Below are 26,882 nucleotides of genomic sequence, written 5' to 3' on the forward strand. Positions count from 1 at the left end.
AATTACTTTGCCCCGATTGGGCACATCCCTATGTGAGGGTCACTTTATCAATATGGCCCAAACAAATAGTTTTCCCCCCCATTAAACCTCAACTGTAATATTACTGGGGGAAAAAGACCCATAATTCTTTAAAATCACAAATTACTTCTGAAAGTTATTCTCTCTCGCTTCTCAGGACAGATATTGCTTTCACTGAATTATCATTGCAAACATTTCTATGCTGCTTGTGTTAAACTTCTGTATTCTTTGTTAGGGTATATGTATGCAGGCCGTGGCAACGAGTCTCCCAGCCAAGGTCGACAGACTTGGGCTCACGCTAGCACTCTAAAAACAGTTGCCTAGACCAGGGGTAGGCAACCTATGGCACGCATGCCAAAGGCGGCACGCAAGCTGATTTTCAGTGGCACTCACACTGCCTGGGTCCTGACCACCGGTCTGGGGGGTTCTGCATTTTAATTTAATTTTAAATTAAGCTTTTTAAACATTTTAAAAACCTTATTTACTTTACATACACCAATAGTTTACTTATATATTATAGACTTATAAAGAGACCTTCTAAAAACGTTAAAATGTATTACTGGCACACGAAACCTTAAATCAGAGTGAATAAATGAAGACTCGGCACACCACTTCTGAAAGGTTGCCGACCCCTGGCCTAGACAGTGCTTTGAACTTGTGTCTCAGGCTGTAGCTTGGGTTCTGAAGCCCACCCCTATCCCTGGGCTTCAAAGGCTCAGTTCCAGCCCAACCTGCAACTTCAGAGAGCTGTATAGGCCGCTATTTTTAGAGTACTAGCATGAGTCCCACTAGCTTAAGCCCATTGCCCTGAGCCAGGGAGGCTCATTGCCTCAGTCTGTGTAAACGTTACCCTACAAGCCTTGCAGTTATTTTGAGAATACTTCAGATTGTGTTCTCCATAACTCTGGAGAGAATGCATATCTATCCTGTCCTCAACACGCCAAGTATGAGCTAATGTTCAGACAAATGCCTGAGGTTTGGCTTTACTGATAATTCAAAAGAATAAAACAATATAAACCTCAACACAAGCTTTCTCCTTCTCTGAGAGTGGCTATTCCTGGAGTTTACCTCCCATTAGTACATGGTTTTTAATGATTACTTTTGTGGACCAGTTGAAAGGCCACTAGTAGTGGTTGATAGATTAGAGGTTGAGAATACTGACCAGCCATCAGATGGCTCATGAACAAGCTGTTCCTAAATCAACTTTTAACTTAGAAGTGAAAAGTCCCATATCTTCTAGAGTCATCGAAAAAATATTTGAATACTTCCTAAAATGTTTTATCTATACAGTAGAACCCCAAAGTTACAAACACCAGAGTTACAAACTGACTGGTCAACCACACAGCTCATTTGGAACTGGAAGTACGCAATCAGACAGCAGCAGAGACAAATACAAAACGCTAATACAGTACAGCACAATGTTAAATACAAAGCGAAAGTTTAAAAAATGGATTTGACAAGGTAAGGAAACTGTTTCTGTGCTTGTTTCATTTAAATTAAGATGGTTAAAGCAGCATTTTGCTTCTGCATAGTAAAGTTTCAAAGCTGTGTTGTCAGTGTTCAGTTGTAAACATTTAAAAGTACAACTATAACGTTTTGTTCAGAGTTACTAATATTTCAGATTTACAAACAACCTCCATTCCAGAGCAGTTTGTAACTCTGTGGTTTTACTGTAACATTTTTATGGACAGTAAATTAATTTTGAGCATAAAATAATGTGGTGCTCTTTCTTTGCTAAAGCCCATACCCTTGACTTTATTCTGCACAGTCATTATTAATCCATGCTCGGTTTATCTTTATCTTCATGTGGGGATGCTAAATTTGAACTTGCTAACCAGTTTTATATCCCTTCTCTTGTATTAGGTTGTCCCTAAACCTTTTGTTTCTAATCTGAAGCTGACTGCCCAGGACTATTTAGTATCAGCCTCTGTGGATATAGTAATCTGATGGAGCTTGATCTTTACTGAGATACCTTTATGCCTTACATATACATCTATGTCCCCTTATTTCTTTTTTGTTTTTAGTATCAAAGGTAAAGTGCAAGGCTGAAGAATACTGTCCCTATTACATATTAACAGACAAGACCTGAAAGCTGGTCACTCAAGCTTACAAAACCAACTAAATTCGTATTGAAGATAGACTTGCCTCAAAAGCATGTAGTTCCGTTAAACTAGACTAAGAATGTCTTTGCTTTTGTTGGTTTATGTCTCAAATTCGTTGAGAGCCTACAGTTGTTATTGGCTCATTATAATGTTAACTGAGCACTTCCTATTTCAGAGACCAGTGACCCTGCTTTGACCGATCACACATATCTTGTATGCAGAACAATTCTAAGTGCCAATATTATTCCACACCTCTTTTCCCCTCCCCCTTTCTGGGAATATATCTAGTCAGTTAACAGCATCTTCAGGGAAACCTTTGAAATTAATGTTTTTAAATTCTTGGTGATAATGGTAAGATCTGAACAAACAGAAAACAGCTCCATTGTTAGACGGACAGTTACTGTACATTGATGCGTTTGAAGAGAAAACTGAATACAGTATAACCTGGAACCCTAAAAGTAATAACTGCAATAGGGACAATTATCATTGTTGGTTCATTTTAAGTGAATGTTTTCCTTAAAAGTCTGTACCATCCTACAGCCCCTAGATGGTTGTTTACAAATTTAGCCTGGAGCACATTAGGCCTAAATTGTATAAACTCTGAATCAACAGGGTAAGAATTACAAGGGTTATATCATATCCTTTCGGGACATTATAAATAGGGCCCTACCAAATTCACAGTCCATTTTGGTCAATTTCACACTCATAGGATTTTAAAAATCGTAAATTTCATGATTTCAGCAATTTAAATCTGACATTTCACTGTGTTGTAATTGTAGGGGTCCTGACCCAAAAAGGAGCTGTGGAGTGGTCACAAGGTTATTGTACATGGGGTTGCAGTACTGCTACCCTTACTTCTGCACGGCTGCTGGCAGCGGCCCTGCCTTCAGAGCTGGGCAGCTGGAAAGCAGCGTCTGCTGGCCAGGAGCCCACCTCTGAAGGCAGAGCCGCTGCCAGCAGCAGCACAGAAGTAAGGATGATATGGTATTGTCACCCTTACATCTGCGCTGCTGCCCGCAGAGCTGGCCCCTTGATCAGCAACCGCCACTCTCCGGCTGCCCAGCTCTGAAGGCAACAGCACAGAAGTGAGGGTGGCATGGTGTGGTATTGCTACCCTTACTTCTGTGCTGCTGCTGGCGGGGCGCTGCCTTCAGAGCCGGGCACCTGGCCAACAGCCACCGCTCCTCGGCCACCCAGCTCTGAAGGCAGCACAGAAGTAAGGTTGGCAATACTGCAACCCCCCTAAAATAACCTTTCAGCCCCCCCGCAACTCCCTTTTGGGTCAGAACCCCCAATTTGAGAAACACGGGTCTCTCCCTTGAAATCTGTATAGTATAGGGTAAAAGCACACAAAAGACCAGATTTCACAGGGTGAGACTAGGTTTTACGGTCAGTGGCGCATTTTTCATGGCCATGAATTTGGTAGGGCCCTAGTTATAAATCAGCAACTGAGATCAGAGAGAAATGTTTTCCCCCATAGTATAAGATTGTGCAATTGGCTAGGATCGATGAGATTTTTCCCTTCTACTGAATCATTAGGTATAGCGGTAGATTACATTGTTCTAATATACCATTCTTCTGTTCCAAGCAACTACCTTAACCAACATAGTGAAAATGGAAATGCTATAAAAATAAACATTTTCCCCTTAAAAATTCGAGAGGTTTTTTTCTCAAGTTAGAACTGGTGTTGTAGTTATAATACTAATTCTTAGCATTTATGTAATGTTTTCAAATGCACCTTACAAACAGTAGTGATATTTTTTTATTTTAGTTTTTGTCAAAGTACCAGTGAATTTTGTTTATAAATTTTGTGCACATTCACTGTTAAGAGATTGGATGATTTAAGTTGGTACATCAATCTGGTGCGGTTTTGTAACTAATAATAACAAGGAAGTTAAGATCAAGACAATGTGAAATCTGATTCTTTGCAGTGGGATTTTATCACTGCACTATTGATCACACTTCAAAGATCTGAAGTACATTTTTAAAATTAATGTTAGAGTGGTATCTATGTGCTACTACGTTAACAAGGAGATCTCTATTCTCTTTCGGCAGTGTACCCTGTTGAGTTCCTATTATAGGAAGTGAATAATCTCCTGAGGCTCAACTATACAGCCAATGATGTGTATCTTCTAAATTGGATGGAAAACTTACCATTGGATACCTGTATGAACCTAGCACTTTGCTGCTTAGTGCATTACATAATGATTAGTGCAGTAGTTATGATCAGTAAGATGTAAGGTCTCTAGTGTAGCCACTCTAAGCTGATGGAAGAGAGCACTCCTGTTAGCTTAATTACTCCAGCCCCCACAAGAGGTGGTAACTATGTTGGTGGGAGAAGCTCTCCTGCCAACATAACGCTGTCCACACCAGTGCTTAAGTGTGCATGTTATGTTGCTCAGGAGGGTGGCTAATTCACACCTGAGTGACACAATTTGTCTACTTAAGCTGTAGTGTAGCCATAGCCTTTGTCTCAGTTATATAAGTTGATCTGGTTATTAAAATAGCAGTGTTCCCACTGCCAACCTAGTGCACTCACATGTGTTATTTAAAATCAGTGATTCAGTCTCTCTCATGAGAGAGAGGAAGTGATATTTTGAGCTGGTATACAATGCAAGACAAAAGAACAAGTTGTCTACAAAATCAGCTGTGGTAAACTTAGACTGTGACAAACAATAAGACATAAGCATCCAGATATTGGGATTTTAGCTTGTAAAGTCTGCACTTCGAGTGATCTTGTGGCATGTTTTTGACCCAAATATGGTCTGTAGATTGTTGCAGTGGACTCTAAGACTCTCAGAAGAGAGAGGGGTTCTTTGTAGATAGCTTGTTCTGAATATTGGGAGATTGGTTTTACTAAACTTCATATCTTAGCCTCTCTTCTTTTGTAATACAAAGTTCTTAAACCATTCTTTGATCTCCTCCTCCATGCCTAACATGTATCTCATAGGTTCTGTAGTGTCTTAGACCAGACTAGCAAGCCAAGATTTATTGCTAAGCCCTTGGCACCCATAAGAATTTGGATTTCACAGTCCTAGATTGTAAAATGCATTACTGATCAGTGACATGTCTGGACCCATGTTGCAGCAATGAGGCATTATATTAAGAACATTTGAGGACTATAAACAGAATATATTTTGCCAGCTTCCATGTTCTCTCTCTTAGAAAGGGTGATTAGGTGTCCTTGCTTAGTGTTGGATCATGTATATGAATGAAGACCTAATTTTCTGCCTCCAGCTAGGATCAGCTCTTTTAATGAAAAATTCTTGCCTCTCAGACTGCTGGTATTTCCATTATCTGGACCCTGAGTAAATCCTATTAACTTTTACTGTTCCTGTTGAAATCACTCACCTGCTGTATATAGGGTTTATGTACCTCCTCCCCCCTCAGCAAGGATCCAACTCAATTTCTGCCCTTCTCCAGCCGCCTTCACACCATATCCCCTCTCCTCCAAAAGATTAAGGTAAAATTATGGGACATATTCCCTTCTTCACTTTAGAGCACCACAGTTAGAGGGTTTTTTGGTACATGCTTTTCTTCCCTAATTGCCCCCAGACAGTGACTATGTAGATGCTCTCCATAAACTGTCTGGGGAGCTGAACTTTATTTTGCCTTACCTCTAAACTAAAAAATGAACATCTTATCCCTGCTACTAGATGCAAGAGGCTACCAAACTGTTAAGAGTAGTTTAAATTAGAAAACCCACAGTCTGGAAACGATGTAATCCCACTAATCCCTAGTGTTCCACTTTCTAACATGTATTATCTTTTACAGGCAACTATGTAGGTTTCCTTTTGTGAGACCCTTCCTGGACCCACCTAGCTGATACCTAAACACATACTATTGGCACACTGGAAGCAATAGGTCGTAAGTGGACTGACTTTTCCAGCCTTGTAGACAAGTCAGCGGTCCTCTGGTTTGCTTTCTTTGCTTTTTTTACCGGCTTCAGGTTAGATGCTTGGTCTTATATTCATATATGTCTATTGTGTAGTGGTGACTGGATATTTTTTCCCACAAGAGACCTTCTATTTTTTTTAGCTTGCATGTGCAGCATTTCATGTGCAACCTGTTTAATCTTTTCCATAAGGCTGACATCAACACATTTTCAGTGTTGCTGTTCGGTACATTTAGCAGTAATTTAACAAACAGACCAGTTTTGTGCAAGCAGCAGGTTGTGTTCTTTAGATATGAATTAGCTGCTAATTGAAACAAACAGTAACTTATGATACATAATGAACCCTCTGTCCAGGAGTTGGAGAGATCTGTTTTCTCATGTTTCTCTTTGTAACTTTAGCTTCTATTCAAGCTAATCCACTTTCTCTTCTAGAAAGGTAAGGAGCTTCTACCTCCATACAAACATCTTCCTTGTCATTATCCGGAAAGCACAACAGCAGACCACACTTTAGGTCATATCTCTGGACTTGTTGCAATCTGTTAATGTCAAGAAACTTCCTCTCCGTCTGCAACTGCCCTGTTTTCTTACTACTTGTTCACAAGGGGTTGCTGAATCACAGCTCTTATGTCTGCTTCAGTTTCGCCAATTCATTATCAGCTAGCCTGTGACTCAAGAGTTCTTCTTCCCACCTAGCCCTTACACAGTTTCCAGATAGAGAATCATTCAGCCTACCACCCAGTTTTCATTCACCTACTGTTCAAAGTATAGTATTGGTAGTTGCCTTTCTAATGGAACAGGAATTGCTCCACCTGACGCATGCTCTCTTCTTCTGTTCACTGCTTTGGAAGGACTAACTTTGCCTTTCACTTTTCTGACCTGTGGCTCCTGATCATTTTTTCTGCAACCAGATTATACAGTTTGTTAAAACCTAATCCTAGTTTTGGATGAGGGATTCCTAAATGGTCCTGATGCATTAATTTTTTATTGCATTACAATATGTCCAGTTCAAACCAAACCTGCAGACCAGACACCAGCTGTTACTCCAGATGTCTCTCATTTTTGAGATTAAGAAATGTCACTGTTCCTGTATGGCTTTTCTGAACCAGCTCCATGGCTGCCAGCCACATGTCTTCTATCTGTATATATTTTCTGTTTTAGGACAGCAATGCCCATACCTGTACACCATTCATTAATGACACCCTTTTCTATTGGCTCTCTCTATAGTGCCTTTCTTTCATCATTCCAACCATCAGTACAAAGAGTCCTCCTTGTTATCCTGCTTTAGCACACACCTGAGATGCCAGGGTATATTTTCATTAGGCTAGTACAAAAGCCCTTCTATTCTGAGGTGAATTTCCTTGCAGCCGGTGCTGATTAATCAGTAAAGTTCATTGGATATCAATTCACTGGTGACTTTTAGAGATTAGCTAGGTACAGCTCTAAGCTGTTTATTCTTGCTAGCAGCTCACTCTTTGCTTTGCTTTTACATGATTACTAGCCATATTCCTTTCCTATTTAATTTCCATCCTTGATAATCTTAGAGTTACCTTCAGGGAGACCTGATCTAAGCTTCATCATTTTAGCTCCAGGAATAGCATGACAACCGAAAAATATTCTATTAAATGGTGTAGTGGCAGTGTGACAGCATTTCTTGGCTTCTGCATTATGCATCTTTAAGTGGCTCATTAAGTGGTGGACACTCACTTTCTTCCCCTCTTTTGCATGGCAGCCATTTGACCACAGGAGCCAGGATTCTCCAATATTCTCCTTCAGGCAATCTTTCTTTCTCCTACTGCTGCTTCTCGTGTCAAAGAAACCGCTCATTCTGATGAGCTCTGTTTAAAATAGTATCTCAGAGGTTTTTTGAAGCAGACTGCACTCTCTTTCAGGATTCGGTATATATACAGTGAACCCTTAAATTCTACTATCAATTTACTGATTGGAACAGCCCATAGTATTCTAAGGCTATTCTTGCATGATGTCAGTAGAACATCTGCAGCTGTATTCTTCATACTTTGGAGAGTTTTTTACTCTGCTTTTTAAGACTGTAATTTTTTAAGGGAATTTAGAACATTTCAAATTTCAGTGACTAAAGTTAGGCACCTAAATCCCTAAATAGGCACCTAAAAAGTGACCTGAATTGGAGGTGATGAGGATCTGCAGCTCCCATTGATGTTCCCCCAACTCCTGTTCACTTTACATTTCTGATTTTCAAAGGTGTTAAGTCTGAAAATGTTGGCTTTGCGTGAAATGTACTTGGGTGGCAGCCCTGGAAAATGAAGCCTTGTATATATGCACACAAGCATAACACAGGTAATGCAAGCTTCCTTTCGCTACCCAGACAATGACTCCATACTGACCAGGAGGAGCTTTCTAGAGGAAAAGAATAGTTCAGTCTCGAGACATGTGCTTGTTGGGAGAGTGGTGGGTGGGGGGGTTTTCTATGTGAATATATGACAGACCATTAATTTTATTCCTTTCAAGTAAATCTCCAAATAGTTGTCCAAGTGTTGATGGCTTTCAGTAACTAGTAACTGCTTGAAACAATGGCTTTGAGAGGACACCCCTGAAAAGTCCATTTTCTAGGGTTGGTTTTACTATATCGATGGTTACACATGCAGAATGGCTTCTGATGGGTATTGCACTCCTATTATTATGAATTAATTTGATCCTTTTCTTTCATTTTATAACTTTTTTTAATCTCTCAAGCACTCACAAAGAGAGGATAACAACTGAATGTAAGTATTTGTTTAAATATGTTTGAAGACCCCAAGATATGAAATTCTATGGTCACTCAGTGAGCAATTCTCTTGTATTTAATCTGTGTTATATCCAATTCATAAATACAAAGGAAACTATAAATTTTCTAGTTCTGGCACCTGATTGCCAACTATTTCTCAGCGGTATCAGTGCTTCTATCATCTTGTATCATCACCTAATTTAAAAAGAAGCATAGTCCTTTGTATTGGATTCACCAGCACATATCTGCAAGAAACTTTAGCAGACATTTGTTTCATTGAATCTATTAAATATCACTTATAGAAACAATGTATCCCAGAGGAAATTCTGGAGGGTTAAAGCTAAGTTACGCATAATAGGTGTTTGAATCAAGATTTATGCAAATCATAATATAGTACTTGATCTCCACAGCTTCTGGGTTACATTAAGATGTTTCATAGCAATTGTTTTTTAACCTTTTGCATGCTTCAGGGAAGCTGAGCAAATGAAACTAAGTACTACAGTGGAAGAAGTGATTAAATTAAAGAATCAGGACTGAATTACCATGAAATGTGCAGAAAGGCCAGTAAAGATTTCTTTCCCAAGTAGATCAAAAAGGGCACAAACATGTTGTTTGCATCCTAGTTTGTTGTAAAAGTTTGACGTGCAAAAATTTTGCAGTGTGTGTGGGAAATCCCACTACTGTTGACTGCATATGATGAATGTTTGTGGGAAGACAGCAAAGTAGTCACTTGTTCAGTGACTCCCCAGAGTGCTGACCCAGGATCACGCTCCTTGTGAGATAACCAGAACAAGGAAGTTTCTGAAGGGATTGCCAAACCCAACTTTGTTTCTTTTGGGAAACGACAGCTTTTTTTTTTTTTTAAGCTTCTGAAGCCTTTCCAAAACCATTATGATTTTTAAGAACAGAGATTGTTTTTGGTAATGAAAGCAGAGCAGGCACTTCGATATAAATAGGAAATAGCATGAAATCACACTGACATGCATTTCTAATTAATTGAAAATAAGCTTGCAGGAAATGGTCGTTTGCATTGATCGTGCTGTTTCATGATATGGCCCACCCCCTACTCTAGGAAAAAGGGACATTCTAGGAGGTCAAGATAAGAAGTAGCTCAAATCAAACTTGCTAAAGTTAGTAACTAAGCTACTATGAATCCATTTGTTGTTTGAAAATTACACTCTTAAATGCTTATGTGGTGTCTGGGCACCTGCCCATCTTTAACATATTTGTCCTCACAACACCTCTGTGAGATGGGGAAGTATTTTAGCCATTTTACAGATCAGGAACAGAGGCACAGTGAGAGTGACTTGTCCAGAGTCACACAGGAAGTCTGATAGAGCAGGGAACTGAACTTGGATAGCTCAAGTCCCAAGTTAGAGCCCTAATCACTGGACCATCTCTTTCAAAGAGCAAGAGGATGAGTGAAGATCTGTGTTTTGAATCAAATTAGGAGTTTGAGGGAGAGGGAATAAGTTGCTTTATCATCTTGTGTATGCCACTTATGTTGTTTCTAGAGCCTGTCATCTTGATCTTCTGTAGTACAATAACTTTTGCATGGAAATATATACTTATCCAGACACTGGTATATTTGCAAGGTCTTGAGAAGAGTTAGCTAGTATTATCGAGGATGGCTTGTCGTACACTACATTCTTACCTGTTGTGATACTTGAGTACACTGAACAGTTTTACACTAGCTCATTTAAAAGAAAATGCATATTGCACCTGTTGAAAAGCTTGAATAGCGAACTACGCAAATTATTAGCTTAGTAGTGTATTTTACTTTCCCCTTTCTGGGTTAGGTCACTGCCAAAAGCAACAAATGGTTAAATTTAGTTGATCAGTAATATATATATGATATGGTGCCAACTGCGTGGGAAGATAAGAATAGAGAAGGTCACATGAATTCTTATAGGACATGTTATAAAATGAAGTGTGTTATACTAGTAAACCAATTACCTAACAGCCTGTTCTCTGTTCAAACTTCCACTGTATTCTCTAGCTTGGTCTTCTTAACAAGTATTTCTAGACTTTCAATTGGTCAAATTTCAATGTCTCTTTTTAATACATTTTGGAAAAGCAACTAATTTCCTCATCTGTTTAAGTCATTACTAAATTTACCCCTTACACTGTATCAATGGACTTTCCCTCTCCAAGAGTTTTTTTTATCTTGACATTTGCAAAAGTCCATTTTATGCCTTGTAATCTTTTAGTTGGAATCAACTTTTCTTTTTAAACTGATCTTCCGTATTTGCGGTGGATCAGTTTTCCCTTCTCCATTTCCAGGGGTAGTAAAAGCCACATTAACTTGTTACTCTTTATTTGCAAGAAGAATGCAATCTCTTGCAGTATTACTATTAATACAATGCCAGAGCTATGCATGGCACCTAGGCCAATAAATCACTCTTTTTTGCCTAGAAAAATCAGTAAGAAACTACGTAAGGCTTTGAAGAATCAGGATCTTAGACTTAAAAATTTAGATTTGATTTTCTGAAATCAAAATATCCTTGGACTTTGACAACACATCTAGGACCAGTAGAAAGAATAATGAGAAAATCTCTTTGCCCCATTCACTACTATACTGAATTCAAGTTTCTTGTGGGCATTAGTCCCAACAGTCCTTTTAATTATTAGTCACAGAAGCAGGATTGATGTGGTCTTTGTTTTTTTTAAATCCTGACCTTGTCAGCTCTACTTAAAAAAAATTAAAAAAAAATTGAGTGTACACTTACCCTACAGATACTGGGGAAGCTAAAATACTAGTGTCCTGCAAGTAGTCCAGGAAACTTTAATTTTCATTGTTTTCCTACACACCTGGCCTGTGGCAGATGCTGAGGGTTGGGTATTCAGTTAATTGTATATTTTCCCCAAATAATTTCATCTCCCCACTCTTGATTGTCAGTTGGTACCTCAATGGCCTAAATACTATTAAATATATTGTGACAATTTCCTATCGCTTCCCTTTTATCTTGCTCTTACAGAATTGTCCTACCAAGTTTTAAGGAGATTATGATCTCCATCATTCATCTTCACTACTACCACTTCCTTGTTTTACATTCATGTAAGGTACTTTAATATACAGTAAGCTTTTCTTATTCCTTTCACTTGCAGACCACTCCACTTTGTCTATTGAAACCCAAGATAAGCTTTTTGAGGTAGGAACTAAGGGTTTTTTTGTACATGTACAGTGCCTACTGTATTGGGTGTGGTGGTAGAACGCTAATGTGAAAGTTCCCCATTTTGTATGCAAAGCCTACCTAATATGGTCTGCCTGTTTGAACCTAGGTCAGTGTCCCTCTTATGTGACAATCACTAATCCAAATCAACTTATTATACAGGTAATGCCAGTGGTCAGTTAATCCACCCCCTGGCACTGTAGGTAAGTCTCTCGAGTATGGTGTCTCTTCCCTTTTTTGTCCTTGGCAACAAAAAGCAGCCTAAGACCACCTGCCTCACTACTGTTATATTCCCTCATCTATTCTTCTCTAAGGGTGTTTGATTATAGGTCACAGGGGCACAACAGGACTTGCTTAAAAAAAAATCCATTACCATTATTCTGAAGTTGTTAGATATGGAAAGAAGAAGGTGGCATACATCCCTCTTTATCTGGGCTATAGCTGTCTCAGCTAAATTCCTAACTGTACACGCTAAGCAGAATTACATTTGTTTTTCTTTGATAGCCACCATTTTACTTTATCCCAAACAGCAACCAAGAAAACTATGTCAATCTTTGGCTTGGTTGCATTCTGTTCCTCACTGTTGGTATGAATATTGGTGATTAGGCAAAGAGGCTAGACAGCTATTTGCCCTCTACTCCTCTTACCCTAAAAGATGTCAAGTTCTTTCACTTCCTTTAATGACCCAGCTGTCATTTGTGATGTCTCCTCTAATTTTTTTTTCTTCATTACACACAGTATCTTCAACTGCTCTGAGTCCCTAGCCTTTTTTCTGCTACTAAGTTGTACTTGGTATTGGTCTTCATTTCAAGAAAACTAATGCTGCACCTCTTGCACCTGGGATTACCTAGGTTCCCTCACTGTCCAGTCTATAATCATGTTACTTCTTCCAGGAGTGGCTTCGACTTGTGAGAATGTCAGAATCCAGGCATCTCTTTCCCACTTAATTCCCCGAGAATCTCTTCTGTTTGAGTGCTATGCTTTTATTCTTACCTTATCAACTCTGGCTCATTGTCCCCAATCTTCTGACCACACTGCACTCAAGAAGCATAGGAACAAACAGAACCCTCACAACAGTCCTTATTTTTAGCTATTTATGTTCTAAAATCCAGAATCTGGCACTGTCTAGTCATCACAATTCCAGGGTTTCATGGTAATGTTTCATCACACTTTAATCTACATTTGACACTCTTACAAGTTGTTTCTTCAGTAATTAAACTAACATTTTCACAGGTCCCAGTGACGCACGTTTTGTCTGGAAGAAGAATGGACAGAAAGTAGAAGTGTGTGTCAGTGAGCAATCTCATGCATTGGCTGATGGCAGAGTGCACATTCTAAGCTGGGTGAAAGATGCTGTAGCAGAAAACTCAGAATACCATTGTTCAGTCCTCTCAAAAGCTGGAAATAAAACATCAAAAGTGCTCATCACAGTGGAAGAAAAAGGTAGGCTGGTGCAGTGGGTATGCACTGCTCATCCTGGCCCTGATGCAGGGAGGACAGCTTTAAAATTAGCTCACCCATAAAGACCCTATACACTCTTGAAGACTGTCACTCTTAAAAAACCCTCTCTAATTTCTAAGTAAATTTAGTATCCACTTCAGCTATTATTGTAGAAGGGATTCCATATTCAGATCCTAGTTTTTAAAATTAGGTGCTTAACATTTGGCTCCTAAAGCCAGCTGAAGATAAAGGAGCCTGATTTTCAATAGGAGCTGTTGTAGTCTCACCATTTTTGAAAATCTAGCCCTGTGTTCAGGTGCCTACTGATTCTGGGGATTGAGAGAGCACCAGCTGCCCAACCATCATTCTCTCCAGAATCTATCCACTAATGTTAACTAGATGTTTTTCAAAGCTGCCCCTGAAGTCAATAGCAGATGCTCATCTATTTGATCACGGTCTATTCACATAGCTTCTTTCATTACTTACAATTTTCAGATAGTACTGGTCAGGCTGGATGGGTAAAGGAGTACGACAGCTGGAAAAGTGCAGTCAGTGAACATCATGCAATGATGCAAAACTGGAAGACGACCTGGGTAAGTTTCTTGACATGCATTATTGTCATGCGCTATTCTGCTTTAGTGAACAAGTGGGATGAGCCTGAAAATCCTTATTTTTGACTTGCCACTATACTGGACAGAACAGGATAGGATTCCATTTGTAGTCCATGTATAGTAGTGCCTGCTTGTCAGTTACTTCTAGACAAAAATTGCCTTCCTCTGGTGTTTTAAGATCTAGTACCTTAGGGGTTGGGAACTAAGCCCAGGCTCCTATAGATAACACCAAACTGTCTCCATCCACTTGAATCATACCTGGATGTGTTATCAACTCAAAGTCCACCTTAGGACCAAGACAAATCAGTGACGTGTGAGCACATTTTCTTTCTTCCTCCCGTTTGACTTTATGAAATGGATGGTACTATCAGTAGGCCCAACTTTCCTTGATTAAGGACCAAGGTGGGGATCTCAAGTGGTTTTCCACTACTTTTACATCTATTCCTTTCTCTAATGAGTGTACAGACCAGGGGCTTATTGTAAGTAATGCCCAAGGGGCTGTTATGGCTCCTGAGGAAAGCTGGAGCCACAGGGATGCTTCCTGACTGATCCCTTTTACCCCTGACACCAAAGACTGTGTGTGTATGTCCCTTAAGCTGGCATTATTGCCCCTCTGCTCCACTGGTCTGATGGAGTGGCTACATGCAACCAAGAATCTGGTCCAATGCTTCTGGTCTTGAGGTTGAGGAAAGAGCAGATTCAGTCATTAAGAGATAACATACCCTTAAGGGTATGGCAATTCAGCTTGATAGATCTACTGCTAGTTCAGAGGGCTGGCTTTAAATAAAACCAGCTTGTTTAATATTAATTCATTTTTCTAAAGTAAAATGAAACTGTCTTGTTCATTTAGGAGAGTTGCAAGAAGAAAGACACCCCCTAATGGACAGAGACAGTTAGGGAAATGTCTGCAAAATGAGGCTTCCAGTACTCTAACCAGCATATTCGAAAAATGATTCAGCAGCTACACTAGCTGACAGTGGGGTTTGCTGTTCAGGAGAATCTTCTGAAAGTTTAGGCAAAGCAGGATTTCCTCATTGCACTGAAGAACATTTTATCTACTACCAAGACAACTCCCCTACCCACTTTGAACAACCTTGATATCAGTTCTTTTTCTGCTAATTATTGAGGAAGAGTGTGTTCCTATGGAGACTTGTGGTGCTCAAACATTGTAATGAAACCCCTAAATCCTGTTTTAAGCAGATGAGGTAACTTTGATTGTGATGCTCTTATAACATGTGAATGTAACAAGGATTTGGATCACTTACTTTTCTGAAAAACATTTAAAATATAACAGGGGAGAATAAGGTTTACCTTTAAAGAACATTCCTTTCTGGGCTGGGCAAATTCAAATTCACTTTCCTTGTTTGCAGAGAAACAGATTCATCATGGACATCAATACTTTTCATGAATTAGAGAGACTTTAAATTGAAAACTAAGGTTGTTTTGAAAAGTTAAATTTTTGTTAATTATACAAGTTTTCCTGTACCAAACAACTTGACTAGTTACAAGGTACAGTAAATAAATATTTACTGGACTCAATATAGTTGGCATAATGTAAAGCACAGCACACAATGAGCTATAAAATATGAATAATATTTGGTACTGTGGAAGATAAAGTCTGATTTATGCTAAAAATCTCTAAACAAATATTCAGCAATTGATAAAGGGCTAATGTGATGCCAGGATTGTTTATTATTCCTAGTAAACATTTGCAGACTTAACATTGAGGTAGCCAGTCAAATTTTGGGGACCTACTTGTCCTGTTTTGTTTTAAAATAAGTTTTATCTTTCTGCAAGGATCAATAAAAAGTTTGAGATGTTTCAATGTTCTTCTCTTTTCCTCAAAATTTCCACTGTTAGCATTGCACAGAAACGCCTCACTTTTTATATAAAAGCTTTGGCTTGATTGTGCTGGGAATGGTCATTTAAAAAGTATTGTATTCTCTCCATAACCCTGAATGTATATGAAATAAAACTTTTCCACACTTACCTGAAGAATTCCTTTCTTTGAGCAACAAGCTCTACAGATCTTTTACAATGGTAGTTCAGCCTGCCTGGAACTTGGGGACCAGACCTGGCAGCAGGGGAATACCCCATACTTGAAGTTCCCTCTTGTTAAGCACTTCCATAGCCAGGATAACTTTAAATATACTTTGAGGTAAAACAACAATTTCTCCAAGCAAAGTATGGTGGGCTTGTTCTCATTAAGTAAAATTTAAGTCCTTGAATGTTAAGTGGATCCTTCAGAATTGAGATAGAAATTGGCTGTAGGGTGGGCCAGCTCTGTGGACCTTACTGCCTGAAGAAAGTAACTCAGGTTGGCACAGCCTGGAAATTTATCTAGAGTCCACAGATCCATTACAATGGGATTTTCATAGCCATATGCCTCCAGGGTGGGAAGCAGGACATGGGCATCTGCCCCGGAGAAGACTTAACCAATGCCATTTCCTTTCTTTTGGCAAAAGACTGGATGACTAATATGAAGAATTTGATGAAGGCAGTCTCAGTACTGGAGACATGACTATTCTGCCCTGAGACTGTCAGTGCTCAGAAGGACTGGACTTGGATGCCTAACTGAAGAGCAATATTTCTAGTTTACTTACAGAATTTACACACCGACATGCGTGAGGCCTACCTTCTGAATTAAAAGTACAATACTACATCTTGTGAGAGAGCTCCCCACATCCACTTTCAATCTGGATAGTGCAGTTAGGAGCAGAATGTGTTTCAAAGGTCATGTTCTATGACCTCATGGAACTGGAATAAGTTGGTTGCCCTAAGGAAGCATTTCATGTTAGATGCGTAACATGCTAAGCACAGTGCACTCCAGACACTTGGCTTTTTTGCTTGGACATTTAATATACCTACAATAAAACCCTTCTGGGTTTTATTTAACATGGTAGTTATTCTACTTGCTGGTGTAAAGTCCATACTTAAGTTCAGTTTCCAGCTGTCAACGAATAGATTTATCTCAGCATCTGATGCTAAGGATCAAAGTCCCATATACTTGCCTAAAACAGATTTAAATCCTCCCTCTCCCTACCTCAGGGAGAGGCCATGTGATTTTTAGGTTGAGAAGGACCATACTTGAAATACTGTCCACCCATGTTAGCACTGCTTGTGAAAGCATGCAGGAGCACTTTTGATAGTTCATATTTAGTTTTTTGGCCTGAGTTTTCACTGTGAGATGCCAGCCTAGGCTTGGCTGCCTGTGAAGGGCCTGTAGGGTAAGAAAGGTTAATCTTTCAGGTAAACATTTACCAGCTAGAATTGTTGAGCCCCTGATTGCCAGGGGCAGAAGGGTGTTACAAGTGGCAGTAGGGAGAAGAAGCTGGGTCTGAAGGCCCCTTACCACTTTCTGGAATTGGTAGCAGTTGAGCTGTGTCCTGTGCCCTCCATCCATGAGGTAGTTGAGCTCTACAGTCAGAGGCATGACTGCTGGTGCAGGTTGTAAGAGCTAAAGCATGGTCTTCCAACTGGCGCACTGTCCTTCTGGCTTCGCTCCCCTCATGGAGATGGGACTGCTTGCCCCAGAGCCTGTTCTTTTCAAATCCCATCTGGCTCTTCTCTTGCCCATGGAAGAGGTGGCAACTCCAATGGGCCTGGGCTGTGAGGAAAAAATGCCCTCTACCCCCAGACAGTTTTGAAAGAGGACCATTGAAGTCCTCCCACTTCAAGAAGTTTGATACACTAAGTGACATTCCTGGAGCAAGAGGTTGGGTGCACAAATAAGCAAAAGGAAGGGCCTGATTTTGCACTATTGAAGTGCTAAAAGAGCTGTGATCAGAGGCTTTGCTAAGACTACTGCTATGCTGGAGTGCAATGGCTAACAGAGAAACACTTGAATTACACCCAGCCTTTAGAGAAATGAAGTTATATTATTGTTCTTCATAGTAGGCAGGTATGTCAGAGGAGCTATCAGGAAGTTGTTCTCAGAGCATTACCCTCAGTTTAGGTTACTTTACACTTCACCTGCCTGTGCATAATTTGAACAAATAGGCCAATTCCTCTTCCTACCCAAGACTACAAGTGACCTTACTGCCCTTTGCTATTAAGATCTGTTGCAGTAACACTGAAGAGAATTAATTTTAAAAAATACTGCTGCTTTACCTGTTAAAAGAGCGAGAGAGAGACCAAGCACAAAGATGTATGCTACTGCTGTGCTACATCAGCAAGAGCTGCCCCAATCAGTGACCCAAAGTATCAAGGAGAAAGGAAGCCTTTACAATTGCCTAGGCTGTAATTCAGCACACTGCAGGCGTTTCTGCCCCACTCCCATCCTCACACAAAAGTGGACACTATGGGGAGGAAACTATCAGGTGATTTTATATACTGAAAATTAAATGTGTAGAAATTGTAACTGGCTGTTGGCCCAGCAGAGGGAGCTGGTTAGCAGTGAGGCTAGCTTTAACTTAAGCTAGATTCTCAAACTAGCTGCAGGAAGCAGAGCACATTGTGGCAATGCACACTGTAACACACTTTGGAAACTAAGCAACAGGACTAGAAGGAGGGGTGGGGTCATGCAGAGGTTCTCTTACAAAGCTGTCTACAGAACTGTCTTAAAAGGGAATAGCTGAGTGATAATGAGATTAAACACTTCAACCCCTCAAAAGCTATTTTGAAGGACAAATGTCTATTCACTGCTTAATCATCTTCCACACTAATTCTGCTTTCAACAGCTCTTATCATACACACAGTGGGTTCCTTAGGGAGGGCAAGGGTAAGTAACTCCCTAAGTTTGTTACAATGAAAATTGCTAAGGATGCTAGCATTAGGACTTGGCTAAGTCATGTTCATGCACTTTCATGAAAGTGCAAAATGATCTCTGCAGAGTAGCAACCCTAAAGCATACAGATTCTCTATCATCTGCCTTCTGGAAGTTGTATAATGCAAAAACCTAGCTGCCGGCCCCCTTTCCATGATGCAGTGGAAAGTTTAGCCTGAACAGTGCACCTGCCCAACCTGCTCTCTTTCCCCCCCCCCCCCCAAAAATGCACCAAAAAAATCCAAACTAAATCAAAGCCTCTCCTGTAGTGGTATTTACAGCTATAAACATTCTAATAGCATAGTGCAATCATAACCATCTTCATACACAACAGTTTGCATTGCTGTAAGTACACAGCAACCTCCTACTGGGCCAGGAATGTCTATTGCCAGCCCAAATCATCTCTCAGCTCCGGACTCTCCCCACTCCCAAAGTCAAGTTAAGGTCAGCTGCAATTATGGAAAAGTAGAAAGATCTCACATCCAGTGATCGACTCAGTGTCAAAGCAGAGCTGCTTTGTATCCTTTACTGACTTTACTCCCCAGAGCATAAGATTGTGGCTCACACATCAATCTCAAGCATTAGCTACGTTCTAACCACAGGATGCTATAAAATATCAGTTTTATACTTCAAAAATTATTTTCAAGGTTGACACTTGATATTACCTCTGTTGCTTTTGGCTTACCTGTGACACTCCCCTGGCACCTGATTTTCGAGAAGCTGAAATGAAAGTTGCTCTGAGCATTTAGAAGCAGCGCATGGCAGACTACACAGAGGTACTAGTTGCACCTGGGATTTACAACCATTTTATTTTGCACACATTGAAATCAGAAATCCTAATTTTCGTTTTCACCCTTATAAAAATCTGAATACTCTAGTGCACAATTTGGCCCTCTCCATTAAGTGTGCCATCTTCATTCTAAAAATATATAAGCATTGCTATTTATAAAAGAAACCTCCCACAAAAGTGCTCTACCACAACCAGGTACATGTCAAGTTTAAAAAAAGTCTCAATATCAAAAGTAAATTAAGCCTGTCTTCAGAAAACTTCTCTACATTTGATACACAATTATATACAGTCAGTCTTGGCTTTAACTTATTAGATCTTTTTCCTCAAATTAAGACTTCATTATCTGAATCAAAATTCACAACTGTACACACAAAAAAACAGTAGCAACAAGACTGACAAATTCTTCTGAAGGGAAGGGCTAAGACCTCACATACGGTGTTTATGCAACCAAGCACATTGCTGTATAATTCTCCCTTATGCAACAAGGGTACACAAATGGCTGTTCTTGTGGCTTGGCTGAAGCAGCTGGACAACAGCTAAAGAAAATGCAGGCAGCAGGTGCATTTTGAAGAAAGCAGTTGCTCTTCCCTGCAGAATTCAGTACCATTGCTATAGCACTGCTTCCTCCAAGCTGAGGTACTCCTAAGGCAAGGAGAAGAAATTCTGTAAGAGGAGAGAAGGGGCAGGAACAGGCTGGCCCACCTCTTTCCCTGAAGCATTCCTAATCTCTGCCAGCAAAAGGGCTCTATCTGCATCAGAACTTAAGTGCTCTCCAGGGCAGGAATCTCCTTTGTGGTCCATTTTAACTTTACCAGCTTCCCCATCTCTCAGGAATTTCATGACTCATTACCCCTGTCCCCCTCCCAGCTGCTGCATGCCCCAAGGGAAGGAAGCTTGACTTGAAGCTAGAGCTTGTTGAATTTTTGGGGGGTGGGTGGGAGGGGGAAAAACGCTATTTTCCCTCAGAAAATTATTTTGCAGAAAGTTTTCAGTTTTTCCAAAGAAAATTTCAATTTTCCCTTGGGAAAACTGAAAGTGACTGGTCCACCTGGAAGGTTCTTGTCGCTCTCACTTTCTGCCTGCAGAGAGGAAAGTGAAATTAACAAGAGCCTTCCAGGCAGACGACCAGCAAGATGAAATATTCTCCCAAAATGAAGGTTTTCAGAATGTGTGTCTCAAACAAATGTTGAGGTTTTGTTTTCTGGCTAGCTCTACTTGTGGCACCAGACACCAGCAGTAAAACCCTTAAAAAGGAAGGAAGGAATGGGCTTGTTTTAATACATAAGTGGTCCTGGGTTAAAACAGTTTCCCCTCCCTTCAAATTAATTCTCTTAATACAAAGAATGAAGCAGCAGCAGCAGCAGCTTTAGCAGCCCATCAAGTACGCAGTAACCTGTAAGAATCAGCCGATGTTTCATGCATTCCAGTGTGCATTTTAAGTGAGATCAGAATAGTCTTCTTAGCCAACTTTAGACGTTTCCTAGATTACACTTTATTTGCTACACCTCGCAGCTTAGATGGACCACTGATTTTAGATCTGTAAATACTGAATTATCTGTGTAAAAAGTAATAAGGCCCAATAAAATATGATCCAGCTTTACTGAGGCTCATCTAAATTCAAGGTCAGCATTTCAGTAGTCGCAGTCTTTTCTAATTCCAAGGCATAAGGGTTATACTCCTCCTCAAGCTTTCTCTTCCAGATTTTGACTATAAGCAAAGAACAGAATATTAGTATGAAAGTAACTTTAATTTCTCCCAGAGTATCACACAGGTTCCCTCCCCCCCCCCCAAGTTTAGTATTCATAGACAAGCCTACTTAAGCACTGAAATGCTCAATCTCCCAGTATGAAGGACAACATGAGAACTGAGGGAGAAATCAGCATGTAAGGGGGACTCTTAAGCCAACACACTTTGCAGCACCTGCTGGAAGACAGTCCCCCTGGAGAAGTTTCAACTTATCTAACCCTATGTTACTTGCCACATTCTAGGAACTGATACAGACCCGTTTGCCTACTGCTGTTTCAAAGTGTGCATTTTGATCTGATGAATAACTTTCTAATGCTATATCTTAAGCACATTTTATTTACAGATCTTAATATGGACACACAAAGTTATACACAAGAAGGGATCATTCCTTCAGTGCTTCAATGCAGTTACCTATAGGGTTGAAGGCCTTCATACAGCATAGAAATAGTTTAGGACAGAAAGAAGAAGAATCTTAGACAACTGAAGTTGTAGTAGCAAACTGTCAAACTATTTAACCAGAATTTAGCCAGTTTACTTGGGCCAACTAGTCTTACAAGTGCCAGTGGAATTTTAGCCACAAATGGTCAGGAACTCTGTTACAAGTCTTATCTGAAAGCAGCATATGCCATCTACCACCAGGTGGACTATTTCAGAAATTATTTAAAGGAAGAGTGTCATCTACAAAGGATACATTCATCTACATAGCAAAAGCTGTGCACAGGTTAGCCTACCTGAGCTAACAAACTCAGCTAGCGTCAGTAACTTAGTAGTGAAAACAGCGCATCATGGGCTTCAGCGCAAGTAGCATAAGCCCAGCACAGATCCTGAGTACACTTGGCTTGCTAGCCTGCTCTATGCTGACTTCACTGCGATTACTACCTGCGCTAGCTGGATTAAATCCAGCGTAGATAGTCTAGCCCATGCAAAGCTTTTGCTGTGTAAACAATAAAACTTCATGAAAAACTAGGTTTTCTTTAGATGTCTCCCATCCAAACAGCAACCAGGTTTGACTTCAATTCATGAAGTCTGCTAAGGTCACAGCCCGAAGTGATATGTTTGACCTTCCTAACCAGACATCCTTAGTCTGCACTGCCTCAGGAAGATTCTGATCAGAGGAGAATTTTAGTACAAAGGAAGGAAAACTGATTGAACACAAAGAATAAACCACTGAACACTTACTGTAATTTGGTACATCCTCATCAGATTCCACATGGGGCGTTTTACCGGTCTCGGACAAGCTCTTCTCTTCATATTGAGTGGTTAAGATTGTGCTGTGTTTTTCACTTCCTCCCCCTTCAGCTGCCTCTTCCTCTAAAGCTGCCACCATATCTTTGTATGCATGCCTGGCTTCCATCGTCAGTTCTACCATTTTGTGAAAGTGGTCCTAACATGGAAAAAAAAAAGTAGGAAAGTAGTAAGTGATAAGAAAACATGAAACACTTATGGCTTAAACCATATTTCTCTGTTGAAGTGTGTAAAGATGTAGGGTACAGTTTTTGCACCCCTTCTACTCCGAATATTAAATAAGCACACAAGCAGGCAAAACAGAATAAACCACGTACTTGGATTTTGTTTAGTAACTGTTTTATCTTGTTTTGGTTAATAACCGGGAAATACATCAAGAGACTTTCTGATGCAGTGAGGAACTCAAAGGTACATTTTTAAGCAACATGTGGTTTTAGCCACACATCTGACATGTACAGCTATAGTGTTTTTATAGAGTGCTTTGAACTTAGTGTTATAAATACTATTTTTATTATGTACCAGTTTGAAAATGTAGTCCCCCACCCCCGCAAAGTTTCATTCAAACTAATATTCTACCAGCCAGAAGAGGAAGATTATTCTAGATTTTCAAGTGTCTCTTAACATTCAGAATCCCTCTCTGTCCCTAGTTGTTCTCCCAATTTGCAACAATGTTGTTGGGGGAAAAAAGGGGTTGGAGGGGCTGCCATTAAGCTGCTCCCTCCACATCTCTCACCAGGTATTTAAAATACCTGTTATCCTTAAAAGCAGATTTGGGTAAAGAAGAGGCAGAGAGCTGGCCAAAAATACATCTGTGAACAAAGCAAAAAGGAGAAAGGTGCTGTGGAAATAAATGTTAATTCTGTATAACATTATAAAGCAACTGACCTGTCAAGAGTATAAATACAGAAAATGGAGTGAGAGAGACTGACTGACTAGCTGCCTCGGAGTCAGGTCTTTATTGTATACATAATACACACAGAGTAATATTAATTAAAGGTATAAACCAGTGTCTTTGTTCAACTCACCTGAGCACCATCATAGCTGAAAATTCCCACCACACTGACAGGCACTGCTTTGTTCACACAACGTCCTAGAGCTTTGCGATTGAGAGCAAAGACAAATGGGATATTCTGTTCACAGGCACAATCAATAATGGTATGTAGAGTCTCATCCAACCCACCTGGAACAGACAGAGAATTGAGAATGAGACTATTCAAAAAGTATCATTTATTCAATCCAGTTATAACTAAAAGGCATTACTGCCAGAAGTCCCTTAGTAAAAGCTACAGGTTTAAGATGCAGCATTTAGAAATGCCAGAATGTATGTGTTAAAAAAATACTTACGAGTGTGCAGTGCACAGAAACATTACTTGAAGTTCAATAGTGTACTGTAGGATCTGCTCATCTAGAAAGTTAGTCTGACAATTCTCCCTTTGAATCAACATGAATCTTCAGATAACACTGCTATTAAACTCCAAATTTTATTACATTTGAAGAACAAAGATTGGACTGACACACCAGCACCACTATAAACAGTATAAAACAATGCAGTGTGGCTAAAGATTAAGTATGGCTGTCAAAAAGAGAAAACTTAAAAGCTAAGTCACTCCAAGATCACAGATCAAAGACAGTGATCTGAACAGTAGTTACTTATAACATTTCAACAATACATCAATGACAAGTTGATAAGTCTTCCAACCAGTCATTTGCTTTCAGATTCCTTAGAGTGAACAATCTGATTTACTTTTCAAGGAAGGCACCAATAAATCACTGGTCTTCCATGGCAGTTTTCTCCAAGTGTAAGATGTGGCCCTCAAAGGGTACTACCATCAATATAACAAGTCTGTTCTAGCATTTATCTTATGAAAATAAAACTATTTTTCGTAAAACATTTACCCTTTGATTGAATCTTTTCACAGTTTGGAGAGATGATGACACATTTCAATTTTTTCAACTTCAGGTGTTTCAAAACTTCTCTGAGCCCCATAACAAGTCTGCGTTTTGTCTTGGCCTTCACTGGGTCTTTCTGATACAAGCGATCTTGGAAACGAACCAGTTCTTTTAGAAGGTCTGTCACACAACTATCAACTTCTTTACTAAGTACCTGGCTACAGTAACTGGAAAAAAGAATCAGTTGTTTAAGTGTTAAATATTCTGCAATCGCAAACATAACTGCATTCTCTCAAATACACGCTCTAGGTACAGGACAAACATTTTTCTCCAGGTTTTTCAGTGCACTGAAAGATACAGGGAGGTTTGTTTCTTGACACGTCAGCTCCTGTATCAAGTTATACCGAGACATGCAGATCAAGATAAAAGACTAGTTTTGCTAATGAAAGTTTTCCCTAGGTCACGGCCTATTTTCACTCATAAGAATCAAGAGATCGCAACCATATTGTAGAAGTGCTAGTTGATTTCTATAGCACTGTCACTTATAACAAATTGAAAGTTGGAGCAAGAGCCAAAGGCAAGGGACAAAGTCAATTGTATCACCATTTTACTTATCCCTGGTCCAGATCATGCCCTGGTGATCTGCCTGTGGAGGGGGATCCACAGAAAGAGGAGATGCACCTTATTCCTCTTAGCATCCAGTGGAAATCAGTGTGGAAAGTTAGGCTGTGTCTACAGTAGAGACCTTACAGCAGTACAGCTGTACTGAATCAGCTGTGCCACTGTAAGGTCTCCTATATAGCTCTCTATGGCAACAGGAGAGAGCTCTCCCGTTTGCATAATTAAATCACCCCCACGAGCAGTGGCAGCTATGTTGGCAGGAGAGCATCTCTCATTGGCATAATGCTGTCCACACTGGAGCTTCTTTTGTTGCAAGTTATGTTGGTGTAAGTTAAGTCGGTCGGAGGAGTGGAGGGGGAGCGCGTTTTTCCACACCCGAGCGACAAATTTTATTGACAAAAGTGCTAGTGTAGACATAGCCTTAGATAGCTGCACTGAAGTTCCCCCCAGACCTCAACACTGGTAACCACTCTAAAAAAGGGTTTGGGGGACAGCTGTAGTGAAGGGAACCCCTGGCACCATGGAGCTAGGCTACCAGAAAGTGGTGGGTAAGTGGCTACATATTCATAGGGCCTTTGTATGGATGGTCCTGTACCCCACAGATCCAAGATCCACCCAGATCTCAGCACTTTGCAAGTCAGACCCTTGCTTTCTTGCTCTGGAGGTATACTGGAACCCCACTAACTATCCCCACACCAAAAGAATGCAGGGGTAGTCAACAAGGGGAACCAAAGAGTTCCTTGCCCTTCCCTCCCATGAAGGGCGAGATCTGGCCCCCTATTTCTAACCATTACTACCCTTACAACTGAAACTAGGGCCTTGGCTACACTTGCAGCTGTACAGCGCTGTGAGGTAAACCTGTCTTTGTACAGCTGAGTAGGGAAAAGCGCTGCAGTCTGTCCACACTACCAGCTGCCAGCGCAGTGGTGTGGCCACACATGCAACATTTGCAGCTGTGTTGGGAGCGGTGCATTATGGGCAGCTATTCCAGCATTCACGTGGCTGCAACATGCTTTTCAAAATGGGGGGTGGGGGGAGAGAGAGTGCTTTTTGGAGCATGTCAGCTCTCTATTTTGCAAGTTCCAAACTCCTGGCCCCCTGCTGATTCATTTACTCACTCAAAGCAAGCTGCAAACTGTTTGCTTTTCTCTGTGGTACGAGCTTTGAAACTGGCATTTCCGCATTCTTGCAGCCAGTCACAACAATGGAGAGGACTGGCCACTTGACAAGGTGATTAGTACAGCGCTGCAAGTGTTTACACTCACACCCGTGAGTCGTAGCCACTCCGCTGCAGCTATTATTCCTCTTGGAGATGTGGAGTACCTGCAGCAGTGTACCCAAGGAGATACAGCGCTGTAAGTGGCCTGCACTTAGTGAGTTACAGCGCTGGGGGAGGGTGTACAGCACTGTAACATGCAAGTGTAGCCAAGGCCTAGGTTTCATATTGGTTAGTCTTATATTTCAGTGGGATTTTTTTGGTAAAAGAACTTTATTTACCATTTCAGATTTACCTCAGTAACAGTTTAATGGACAAGCCCATTAAAACAATTCAATGAAAATCCAAAACAATGTAATCTAGATGTAGAAAAGAATTCTCCACCCTGAATACCAAGCAATAGAAGACCTCTTTGGTTGAGTAGCCCTGAGCATATCCAGACCTATCTGCCATTTCAGTGAAATGTTGGGTTGCTGTGGACCCAAGAAATTTGTTCACTTTAAAAAAAGCAATTAAAAGTCCCTTTTTTTTTTTTTTACATTAAATAAATCTTGAGGCATAAAGAGGCTGTGGTGCCTTTTTGAAGAATGAAGATGAAAGCAACACTTACTAAACAGTTATGTCAATGGC

At 40.3% G+C, this 26,882-nt stretch overlaps 2 protein-coding genes across 10 annotated transcripts in view; one reads left to right on the plus strand and one right to left on the minus strand.

Moving 5' to 3' along the window:
• Positions 1-15,968, plus strand: part of SEMA4D (semaphorin 4D) — a 149,533-nt gene extending 133,565 nt beyond the window's left edge. Inside the window, exons 16-18 of one of the 2 annotated variants that reach the window (XM_034774341.1) lie at positions 13,162-13,371; positions 13,864-13,961; positions 14,830-15,968. In XM_034774341.1, the coding sequence (XP_034630232.1) occupies positions 13,162-13,371; positions 13,864-13,961; positions 14,830-14,859 (338 nt within the window). In that variant the 3' untranslated portion in view covers positions 14,860-15,968. Of the gene's footprint in view, positions 1-5,894; positions 6,062-13,161; positions 13,372-13,863; positions 13,962-14,829 lie in introns of those variants that run through there. The other variant, XM_034774343.1, reaches the window with a different exon arrangement.
• Positions 15,969-21,002: 5,034 nt separating this feature from the next.
• The window catches only part of SECISBP2 (SECIS binding protein 2), a 48,787-nt gene continuing 42,907 nt past the window's right edge, over positions 21,003-26,882 (minus strand). For all 8 annotated transcript variants that reach the window (XM_034773912.1, XM_034773908.1, XM_034773910.1 and 5 more), the window contains 4 exons: positions 24,422-24,642; positions 23,551-23,705; positions 22,460-22,664; positions 21,003-21,241 (listed from right to left, as the gene is read on the minus strand). In XM_034773912.1, the coding sequence (XP_034629803.1) occupies positions 21,132-21,241; positions 22,460-22,664; positions 23,551-23,705; positions 24,422-24,642 (691 nt within the window). In that variant the 3' untranslated portion in view covers positions 21,003-21,131. The remainder of the gene's footprint in view (positions 21,242-22,459; positions 22,665-23,550; positions 23,706-24,421; positions 24,643-26,882) is intronic.

The sequence above is a fragment of the Trachemys scripta genome, chromosome 6 (assembly GCF_013100865.1).
Source record: "Trachemys scripta elegans isolate TJP31775 chromosome 6, CAS_Tse_1.0, whole genome shotgun sequence".
In the NCBI taxonomy this organism is placed as follows: Eukaryota; Metazoa; Chordata; order Testudines; family Emydidae; genus Trachemys; species Trachemys scripta.